This window comes from Pristiophorus japonicus, chromosome 4 (assembly GCF_044704955.1).
Source record: "Pristiophorus japonicus isolate sPriJap1 chromosome 4, sPriJap1.hap1, whole genome shotgun sequence".
NCBI lineage: Eukaryota > Metazoa > Chordata > Chondrichthyes > Pristiophoridae > Pristiophorus > Pristiophorus japonicus.
Window position 1 is genome coordinate 246,460,710 of NC_091980.1, and position 12,064 is coordinate 246,472,773.

Here is a 12,064-nt window from a genome sequence, read left to right on the forward strand (position 1 = left end):
CTCCTGTAAAGTGCCTTGGGACAGTTTACTACATTGAAGGCGCTATATAAATACAAGTTGTTGTTGTTGTTGTTGGACAAACCTTAGCAGGCTCCCTCCAGTTCATAGGAATAGTAGCAGTTACTGTTTCTAGCAAGTAGTAGTTAGTGTACACTGCTGTCCCAACAGTAGATAATTGGATAGTTTGTCCCTTTACCCACAGTAGTTAGTGAGTGGCTGGTTCAAATCATTTAATAAAGGAACCAATAGTTCCTTTGTTTAGTAGTGGTTCCATAGCTAGTCCCTGGTAGGTACTTTGTTTAGTAGAAGTCTCGGTTCCATAGTCAGCCCTAATAGTTACTTAGCTTATTAGCAGTTCCAGTGGCTACTTTTAACATGCTACCAGTCCAAATTCCCACCCATAACAGCTGTCAGCCTCTGGAAAATTTGGTAACCAAGGGACCCCCACTGACACTCAGGTAAATGTGTGAAAGGAGGTTCCACGGCAGGGAAGGCCTATACTTTCCTAGTGGGGCCTGGAGGAATGCTCCTACACCTCTTGGCCCGACAAAGGCAAGTGTAAAACTTACCTTTTATGTCCTTTACTTCTTCCTGGCAGGTCCTAACTGGTCAATTGATGGGAAAGCTGCAATGGCTTTTCCTTCAGGCTGGAGTTAAAATTGCAGTCAGGGCCTGATGGTGCCATCGATCTGTGATCTACACATTTAAAGACAGACCCCGTCAACTTTGGGCGGACAGTTTATCTTCCCATCCAGAAGTCCGAGTGAAAATTGTGGTTGGTGGGAGCTGTGCGGCTTTCTGGCGGGTAAGTAACTCGGGGTATTTTAACCAGGGCCTGGTTTCCAGCAGCATGTAGGGTTACTATTGCCATTCCCTCCTCCCCTCCCTGGTCTTGCTTAGTAGTTCCATAGTTTGTCCCAGTAGTTATTTTGCTTAGTGTGATCCCAGTAGCTACTTTGAAAAGTAGTGGTCCTAGTACTGAGTCCAAGAAGTTACTTTGTTTAGTAGAAGTTCTGTAGTTAATCCCAGCAGTTACTTGCTTTAGTGGTGGTCGCAGTGGTTAGTCCCAGGAGTTACTCTGTCTAGTGGCAGTGGCTATTTTATTTAGTGCTATTCCCAATAGTTAGTTTCAGTAGTTATTTGCGATGAGCCTTCAACCCAAGTAGTAATTTAGTTTATTATCAGTCCCAGTAGTTATTTAGGCAGTGCTGATTTCAGTATTTTGTTTGCTGCTGGTCCCAATAGTTATTTGTTTAGTGCTGGTTCCAGTATCATAGAATCTTACTATGAAGGAGGTAATTTGGTTCATCATGTCTGTGCTGGCTCTTTGAAAGAGCTATCCAATTTCTTTCTTCATAGCCCTGCAAATGTTTCCTTTTCAAATGTATATCCAATTCCATTTTGAAAGCTACTGTTGAATCTGCTATGACCACCCTTTGAGGCAGTGCATTTCAGATCATAACTGATTCTTTTGACAATTATCTTAAAAATCTCTGTCCTCTGGTTGCCAACTCACCCACCAGTGGAAACAGTTACTTTGTTCACTGCCAGTCACAATAGTTTGTCCCACTTTGTTTCGTGCTGGTCCCAGAAGTCATTGTGTTTAATGGCGGTCCCAGTCATTGTTTTTCTTAGTACCACTTCCAGTAGTATTTTAGTTTATTGGATCCCAGTTGTTACTTAACTGGTGCCAGTTTCTTTGGAATCTTCGTGAATCTTTGGAATTCTCTACCTCAGAGAGCTGTGGAGGCTGGGTCATTGAATATATTTAAGAACATAAAAACATAACAAATAGAAGCAGGCATAGGCCATTTGGCCTCTCGAGTCTGCTCCGCCATTCAATAGGATCATGCCTGATCTGATCTTAGCCTTAACTCCCCTACCCCATCCACCCCCATAATCCTTGATTCCCTTATCATTCAAAAAAATCTGTCTATTTCCACCTTACATATATTCAAAGAGCCAGCCTCCACAGCTCGCTGGGGCAGAGAATTCCAAAGATTCACGACCCTCTGAGAAAAGAAATTCCTCCTCATCTCAGTTCTAAACGGGTGACCCCTTATTCTGAAACTATGCCCCCTAGTTCTAGATTCTCCCACGAGGGAAAACATCCTCTCTGCATCTACCTTGTCAAGCCTCCTCAGAATCTTATACGTTTCAATAAGATCACCTCTCATTCTTCGAAACTCCAATGTATAGGCCCAAACTGCTCAAAGTTTCTTCATTGACAACCCCTTCATCTCAAGAATTAACCTCGTGAACCTTTACTGAACTGCCTCCAATGCAAGTATATCCCTCCTTAAATAAGGAGACCAAAACTGTACGCAGTACTCCAGTTGTAGCAGGGCTTCCCTACTTTTATACTCCATCCCCCTTGCATTAAAGGCCAACTTTCCAATTGCCTTCCTAATTACTTGCTGTACCTTCATGCTAACTTTTTGTGTTTCATGTACAAGGACCACCAGATCCCTCTGTACCGCAGCATTTTGTAATCTCTCCCCATTTAAATAATACATTGCTTTTTTATTTTTCCTATCAAAGTGGATAACCTCACACTTTCCTACATTATACTCCATCTGCCAAATGTTTGCCCATTCACTTAAGGTGGAGATAGGCAGATTTTTGAATGATAAAGATTATGGGGAGCGGGCAGGGAAGTGGAGTTGAGGCCAAGATCAGATCAGCCATGATCTTATGGAATGGCGGAGCAGGCTCGAGGGGCCAAATGGCCTACTCCTGCTCCTATTTCTTATGTTCTTATGTTTACCGACGGTCATAATAGTTATTTTGTTTGGTGGTAGTCCCAGTAGTTAGTCCTAGTAGTTATTTTATTTACTACTGGTCCCTGTCGTTAGTCACAGTAGTTACTTTATTTGGTTGTCAGTTATTTTGTTTAGTGTGGCTCATGGTAATTACTTTGGTTGTCAGTACTAGTACTAATTTTGTTTAGTGTGGATCATGGTAGTTACTTTGGTTGTCAGTCCTAGTAGTTATTTTGTTTAGTGTACATCATGTTAATGACTTTGGTTGTCAGTCCCAGTAGTTATTTTGTTTAGTGCGGATCATGGTAGTTACTTTGGTTGTCAGTCCTCGTAGTTATTTTGTTTAGTGTGCATCATGTTAATGACTTTGGTTGTCAGTGCCAGTAGTTATTTTGTTGTTAATGCGGATCATGGTACTTTGTTTGGTGCCAGTTAGTGATCCATGAGCTCAGCTCGGCGGTGTGTAGCCCTCGTACTGACGCGCCGAGGAGCCCAGGCCAGCCGAACGTCACCAATTCTCACACAAGGAGGAAGCTGTCCCACCGCTGACTTCAGCGCTCAGCCGCTCAGCAGCTCAGCGCCGTGAGAGTGGCAGGCATGGTCCGGATCTCAAAATAGGGATAGGACAGTGGAAGGGGAAAGAGAGAGAGAGAGAGGCCGGGCCAGGTGGAGCGGAGCGGCTGCAGGTAGGAAACCAAGGCTCGGGGTAAACTTTCGATTGAGACCCGGTTCCAGCGCCCCAGGCCCTGGCCGAGCGCTAGGCCTGTTTCCATTTGCCCGTCCGGAGAAGGGCGAAGGTTTGGCGGAGATGCTGAGCAGACAGGGCGGAGATCATTCAGTTGCCCGGGCTGGGCTGGGCTCCGCTCCCCGCCCCCCGCCGCCCCTTTAACCAGGGAGCCGCCGCTCCTCCTGTGGCTGTGAGCTGAGAGCAGGATGCTCGCTATCGATGCTGCACCAGAGACGTTGCCGTCCCTGCCATTCATTAACGTTAGATCCGTTTCTGGACCGTAAGTTTACAATAGCTTGGAAACGACTGACTGCGAGCAATTGCGTAAACCAAAACACACTGACGCTCATTGACATAATTCCATGATTTTTTTTTGCGCCCAATGCAGGTTACTGTGAAGAATCAGAAGTCAACTCCCTTTAATTGAAGTTCTGTTGCTGTTTAAATATTTCGTACCACTATGACTGAAGGTGCAATAGTGAAAGAAGGGTGGCTTCACAAACGAGGTGAGATGTTATTGAACAAAGTGCATATAGAAAGTACAGACCTCACTTCAGATATTTTATTCCACCTGCTTGCTTAGATATTTCACTTGTGTGTACAAAATTGGAAAATGATTTACTCCTCTCAAACTGCTTGCATGAGATTCTCTTTCAGATTCGATGATCCTGTGCAATGAACTATTACCATTTGATCTGATAGTGTAGGTTGGGTTTCATTGAGTTTGGGGAAAATAAGCCAATAGGGTAATTTTCCTGAAATGTGTTGCTTATATTTCATTAAAAACTGACCAAAACAACCATTTTTTAAATGTGGAAATAGAATAACATTTGTTAAAGGTGTGGTGCCATGTCATAGTCAGAAAATCATGTTATTATACAAAATGCTATCAATAATTTTATTGTGCCAGTGTTATATAAGTCCAAGATTATGTTATGGAACGGAGAGTGCAATTTGAACAGGCGGTAGAGACATTAGCACAAACACTGGAATTGAGCTTCAGTGCAGTAATGGGTGTGTTTTACTCTCCACTTCCTTTTGAATGATGGTGATATTTTTTTTTACCACCCAGACATTTCCACTACACTTTTCTCCAAATTGACCCCATTAATACCATAGACTCTTCAACCACACATTGACAGTGCAGTCCTATGTCTACTTTTCCATAAGTGCTTGTAATAAAATATTGTTAATAAGCAACTGATTTGTTTTACTCTATTACATACAGGAAGATGTTACATAGGAAATAAAATATAGATCAAATGCTAGCTATACTGGCAAAGTGTTCTTATACCAAATGCTGTACATTGCAAGAAAGGATATCATGTTTATATAATACAGGAATGTTTATACATTACAAGATAGGATCAAGGACTAGTGCACATATCCTTGCATCACCAAGGTGTATATTTTTGAAAAATACCATTAAATCTTTATATGTAACTATTTGTGTTGGGATGGCCAATTACTTTTAAATTAATGTCAGTTATTAATAAAGCACCACTCTTGGTTTGTGACAGCTGTTGCATTTAGTCACATATAACACATTTGGAAAGCATTACTCTATTATTAAAGGTGGGTTTAATACAGTGGGAGGTAGATGTATGTAGTAATAGTGGGAAAATTTAGAAGTCTAAAATTTCCACTTTATTTACCAATACCAATACAATTTGTGTTTAAAAACATTTTTATCTAGGATAAGGAAAATTGAGTGTGTCCCATTTAATATAGTAGTTTCTTTGAGACCTTTTATTGAAATTAATTTTAGATTACAAAGTGTAAACAATATATTTCAGGGTAAGTGGGTTCCTTTATCTGGTAAGTAAAATAAACCAAAAGGTCTGATATCCAAATAATATCAAAAATCATTGAAAAAGTGTGAGTATCCCTGATGAATCTCAGTGATTAAATTCTGGATCAAAACTTGATTCAAAAATTTATAAACTTGATTTTCCAGGTTTGATCTGACTTTTTCTAATGTCTTTATTGTATATAACCAGTTGTTCTACTCTTTTCACAACATTTATCATTTAAAAAAGCCAATTTGAACATTGGATGCCTTCTTCCTGTTCTGAAGATTCTTGAGTCTCAGCCGTGGCCGTCTCAGAGTACCTTGGAACATTTTATTGCGTTAAAGGCGATATATAAATGCAAGTTGTTGTTGTAAAGAAGTGTGGCAATATATTACCAATAATTTTGTTTGAAAGACTTGCATTTGTATAGCACCTTTCACAACCACAAGACATCTCAAACTGCTTTACAGCCAATTAAGTACTTTTTTTAAAAAAAAGTGTAGTCACTGTTGTAATGCAGGGAATGTAGCCAATTTGCACACAGTTAGCTCCCACAAACAGTAATGTGATAATGACCAGATAATCTGTGTTGATGTTCATTGAGGGATAAATATTGGCTAGGACACCTGGGATAACTCCCCTGCTCATCTTTGAAATAGAGCCATAGGACCTTTTACATCCATGAGGGGGCAGACAGGGGCTCGGTTTAACATCTCATCTGAAAGATGGCACCTTCACCAGTGCAGCGCTCCCTAAGTACTGCACTGGGCTGTCAGCCGAGATTTTTGTGCTCAAGTCTCTGGAGTGAGACTTGAGCCCACAACCTTCTGACTCAGAGGCAAGTGTGCTGCCAACTGAGCCACAGCTGGCACTCGAATCTTCAGAACTGGAAGGAGCATAATCAGATAAAAATTGTTAATGAAATTGGGACAGGTGATCACAAGTTTTGCAAAGAGATAGGTTTTAAGAAGAATCTTAAAGGTGAAGAGGTTTGGGTACAGAATTCCAAAGGTTAGGGCCTAGCGAGCTAAAGACATGGCTGCAATGGTGGGGAAAAGGAAGTGGGGCATGCACAAGAGGCCAGACTTGGAGGAAGGAAGAGAGCTCAGAGGGTTGTAGGGCTGGAGGAGCGAGAGATAGGGAGGGGCAAAGCCATGGAGAGATCAAAAGATGAGGATGAGAATTTTAAAATGGAGGCGCTGATGGATTGGGAGCCAATGTAGATCAGCAAGCACAGGGATGATGGGTGAACAGGACTTGGTGTGACTAAGGATACAGCAAGCAGTTTTGGATGTGGTCAAGTTTATATAAGGTGGAAGATGGGAGCCCAGTCAGGAGAGCATTGAAACAGTTGTTTCTGGAGGTAACAAAAGCTTGGATGAGGATTTCAGCAGCAGATGGGCAGAAGTGGAGACTGACAATATTATGGAGGTGGAAGTAGGTGGTATTTGTGATAGAGGGGATTTCGGGTCAGAAGCTCAGCTCGGGGTCAAATAGGGGGCTGAGTTTACGAACAGTCCTATCTCACCCCTCCCCTGTTTCCCTTCTGTTTCTTTTTTAAATGCCGTTCATTTGTAATATCTTCAGTTCTAAGGAAGGGTCCTGCACACAAAATGTTGATGTGTTCTCCCCATAGATGCTGCCGAACCTGAGTGTATCCAGTGCTTTCTGTCTTTGTTTCAGATTTCCAGCATCTGCAGTGTTTTGGGTTTTGTAAAACAGATTTGTTTTAAAATGAAAAGTGGATAGCTGTTTAACAAACAGGCAGCATACAGTTAAAAAAATAAACCATCCTTGTTGAGTTGAATTTCTATGTACTGATGTTGTTTATATTATACATTTTAGGAATTATCAATCCGAAGAGGAGTGCTAGGAATGTACTGTGAAACAAATGTGGTACTTTTGTTCTTTTAAATATTAATTTTAAAAAATCCCTTGGCTAACTTCAAGAACTCAGAACTAAGGAACCACAGGAAAACTGCATATTTTTAGAACATTCACTGACAAATATTCAAAGAATTTTAATGATCTTAAGTTAACAGCTCATTTTGTAATCAGCAGGTGTTGCTAGTTTTTTTAAAGGATACCTTGGACATTTTATTCTTTTTTGAGAAGTTTAGTTTTCATGTACTTTGTGCTCTGCTGAAACTTAATTCTGTTGTGTCTGAATTATAGTCGAAAGTTTGCAGATCTAAAGTGTTAGCATTTAAACAGAAATTTCTTCACTGGATTAGATATTTACTTTTATATAAAACCGTTGTTAGTTACCTATTTCTTACCTTCAGTGTTTTTAACAATTCAGATTTACAGTCATTTCTTATTTTATGTTTCACCTTTGGGTCGAATCTTGCTGGAAAAATGATGCCGTATTAACAACGTACACCCTTATTAATGTGCAAATTGACCAGCAAGTTCAGGGGATTAAGGGATACGGACATGCTGAAGAATTACTTTGCATCAGTATTTGCAGTACAGGAAGAGGGTAGCATGCCAAGGAAAATAATATTGAATCAGGGACAGGGACACACCAAAGTTAAAGTAAGCAAAGTAACAGTAAAGTATGACACATCCCCAGGACCAGATGGTTTCCATCCCAGGGTTTTAATGGAAGTAGGTGAGCACATTGCAGATGCCCTAACGATAATCTTCTAAAGTTCTCTCAATTCAGGAACCATTCCTTTAGATTGGAAAATTGTGCATGTCACTTTGCTATTTAAGAAAGGTGAGAGAGGGAAACCAGGAAACTATAGATCATTTAGTCTAACATCTGTTGTTGGAAATTACGAGAGTCTATGATTAAGGTTAGAGTGACTGAATACATTATATTTTCAGCTGATCAGAGAGATCCAGCATGGATTTGTTAAGGGTAGGTCATGCCTGAAAAACCTGATTTAATTTTTTGAAGAGGTGACTAAAGTGGGGGACAGCAGAATGTCTACGGATGTTATTTATATTGGACTTCCAGAAGACATTTGATAAATTCCCTCGTAAGAGACTGTTAGCTAAAGTTGAATTCAAACTCATCGAATTGAAGGCAAAGTATTGACCTTGTTAGGAAATTGGCTGAGTGGCAGGAGACAGGGAGTAGGTAAAATGGGACAGGATGTGACTAGTGGTGTCCTGTAAGGATCTGTGTTGGGGCCTCAACCATTCACCGTATTTATTAACGACTTGGATAACGCGATAGAAAGCCACATATCCAAGTTTGCCGAGGACATAAAGATAGGCGGCATTGTATGCAGTGTGGATGGAAACATAAAATTACAAAGCGATATTAGTAGATTAAGCAAATGGGCAAAACTGTGGCAAATGGATTTCAATGTAGGCAAATGTGAGGTCATCCACTTCGGACCCAAAAAGATAGAACAAAGTACTTTCTAAATGGTGAAATGCTAGAAACAGTGGCGGTCTAAAGAGACTTGGGAGTCTAAGTACATAGCCCACCAGGCCGAACCTCCTCTCAGGTTCCCCCTTGCCCTAGCCCTGAACTTGCATCTTCAGTTTCTCTCTGATCTCCCCTCTTGATCGCTCCATGTTCATCTTGTCCAGGGTACCCACTAAACTGCTGACCCTCCAACTTCCTTTTCTGATTCCCATGTGAGCTGACATAAAAAATAGTTGCAGGAGCAGGCCATTCAGCCCTTCGAGCCTGCACCACCATTCAATAAGATCATGGCTGATCATTCACCTCAGTACCCCTTTCCTGCTTTCTCTCCATACCCCTTGATCCCTTTAACTGTAAGGGCCATATGTAACTCCCTCTCGAATATATCCAATGAACTGGCATCAACAACTTTCTGTGGTAGAGAATTCCACAGGTTAACAACTCTCTGAGTGAAGAAGTTTCTCCTTATCTCAGTCCTAAATGGCTTACCCCTTATCCTTATCCCTCTAGTTCTGGACTTCCTCAGCATCGGGAACATTCTTCCTGCATCTAACCTGTCCAGTCCCGTCAGAATTTTATATGTTTCTATGAGATCCCCTCTCATCCTTCTAAACTCCAGTGAATACAGGCCCAGTCGATCCGTCTCTCCTCATATGTCAGTCGTGCCATCCCGGGAATCAGTCTGATGAACCTTCGTTGCACTCCCTCAATAGCAAGAACGTCCTTCCTCAGATTAGGAGACCAAAACTGAACACACTATTCCAGGTGAGGCCTCACCAAGGCCCTGTACAACTGCAGTAAGACCTCCCTGCTCCTATTCTCAAAACCCCTAGCTATGAAGGCCAACATACTATTTGCCTTCTTCGCCGCCTGCTGTACCTGCATGCCAACTTTCAATGACTGATGTACCATGACACCCAGGTTTCGTTGCACCTCCCCTTTTCCTAATCTGCCGCCATTCAGATAATATTTTGCCTTCGTGTTTTTGCCGCCAAAGTGGATAACCTCACATTTATCCACATTATACTGCATCTGCCATGCATTTGCCCACTCACCTAACCTGTCCAAGTCACCCTGCAGCCTTTTAGTGTCCTCCTCACAGCTCACACCGCCACCCAGTTTAGTGTCATCTGAAAACTTGGAGATATTACATTCAATTCCCTCATCCAAATCATTAATGTAAATGATGTAAATAGCTGGGGTCCCAGCACTGAGCCTTGCGGCACCCCACTAGTCACTGCCTGCCATACTGAAAAGGAATTGTTAACGGTTCTCTCTCCTCGGGTACTGCCCCCCTCTCCTTCATATCTGCCATTATCACCCCTCTCTTGACCCCACTGTCCTTTCAAGCTACCACCCCATCTCCAACCTCCCTTTCCTCTAGAAAAGTCGTTGAACATGTTTTTGCCTCCCAAATCCGCGCCCATCTTTCCCGGAACGCCATGTTTGAATCCCTTCAGTCTGGTTTCCACCATTGCCACATAACTGAAATGACTCATCAAAATCACAAATGACATTCTTTGTGACTGTAATCTATCCCTCCTCGTCTTTCTCGACCTATCTGCAGCCTTTGACATGGTTGACCACTCTATCTTCCTTCAACGCCTCACCACCATCGTCCAGCTGGATGGGACTGGACTCGCCTGGTTCCATGCTTATCTATCTAATCGTAGCCAGAAAATCTCATCTATATGCTGCCCCTCGGCGATATCCGAAAACACGGTGTTGGTTTTCACGAGTACGCTGTTGACAACCAGCTTTACCTCTCCACCACTTCTCTTGACCACTCCACAGTCTCTAATTTGTCAGACTGCACGTCCGACATCCAGTACTGGATGAGCAGAGATTTTCTCCAATTAAATATTGGGAAGACTGAAGCCATTGTCTTTGGTCCCCGCCACAAACTGCGTTCGCTGCCCACCGACTCCATCCCTCTCCCTAGCTTCAATCTGAGGCTGAACTAGACTGTTCGCAACCTAGATGTCATATTTGACCCTGAAATGAGCTTCCGGCAACATATCTGCAGCATAACTAAGACTGCCTATTTCCACCTCCGTGGTATTGCCTGTCCCAACCACTGCCTCAGCTCATCTGCTGCTGAAAACCTCATCCCATCTGCTGCTGAAACCCTCATCTATGCCTTTGTTACCTCTAGACTTGACCATTCCAATACACTTCTGGCTGGTATCCCACATTGTACCCTACGTAAACATGAGGTCAGCCAAAATTCGGCAGCCCGTGTCCTAACTTGCACTAAGTCCCGTTCACCCATCACCCCTGTGCTCACTGACATACAATTGCTCCCGTTTAAGCAATGCCTCAATTTCAAAATTCTCTTCCTTCTGTACAAATCCCGATTATGGTCTTGCCCCTCCCTATCTCTGTAAACTCCTCCAGCAGGAGGCTCGGTCGTCGCTGGTGGTCCGGTCGTCTTCGTCGTTGTTGAAGAGTTTTCCTGCTATCAACCATTGGGGAAGGTTGTCGCTAGAGTTCTCCTCAGCTGTCTTCTCCCTGTGGCCGAGGAGTTCCTCCCGGAGTCACAATGCGGATTTCGTCCCCTACGGGGAACAACGGACATGATCTTTGCAGCATGACAACTGCAGGAAAAATGCAGGGAGCAGTGCCAGCCCTGATACATGGCCTTTTTCGATCTTACAAAGGCCTTTGACACAGTCGACCGTGAGGGCTTATGGACCATCCTCCTCCGTTTTGGGTGCCCCCAAAAGTTTGTCAACATCCTTCGCCTGCTCCACAACGACATGCAGGCCGTGATCCTTACCAGTGGATCCGTTACAGACCCAGTCCACGTCCGAACCGGGGTCAAACGGCTGCGTCATCGCTTTAGGAGTAGAAGCAAGTCTTCCTCGATTCCGAGGGACTGCCTATGATGATGAAACTCCTCCAACCCCACAACCCCCCAGAGATATCTGCGCTCCTCAAATTCTGTCCTCTTGAGCAGCCCTGATTATAACTGCTCAACCATCGGTGGTCGTGCCTTCAGCTGCCTGGTCTCTAAGCTCTGGATCTCCCTCCCTAAACCTCTCTGCCTCTGTATCTCTTTTTCCTGCTTTAAGACACACCTTAAAACCTACCTCTTCGACCAAGCTTTTGTTCATCTGCCGTAATTTCTTCTTATATGGCTCGGTGTCAAATATTTTTTGTGTCTTATAACACTCCTGTGAAGCGTCTTGGGATGTTTTAGTACGTTAAAGTTGTTACATAAATACTTGTAAATGTCATGGACAGGTACAGCAAATAATCAAAAAGGCTAATGGAACGCTGGCCTTTATATCTAGAGGACTAGAATACAAGGGGGTAGAAGTTATGCTACAACTATACAAAGCCCTGGTTAGACCAGACCTGGAGTACTGTGAGCAGTTCTGGGCACCACACCTTA

The 12,064-nt window shown here is 42.9% G+C and overlaps 1 protein-coding gene across 1 annotated transcript in view; it reads left to right on the plus strand.

Annotated features, from left to right (window-relative positions):
• Window positions 1-3,231: 3,231 nt before the first annotated feature.
• Window positions 3,232-12,064, plus strand: part of akt1 (v-akt murine thymoma viral oncogene homolog 1) — a 130,180-nt gene continuing 121,347 nt past the window's right edge. Inside the window, exons 1-2 of the mRNA XM_070877511.1 lie at window positions 3,232-3,448; window positions 3,878-3,995. Coding sequence (XP_070733612.1) covers window positions 3,950-3,995 — 46 coding nt within the window. The 5' untranslated portion in view covers window positions 3,232-3,448; window positions 3,878-3,949. The remainder of the gene's footprint in view (window positions 3,449-3,877; window positions 3,996-12,064) is intronic.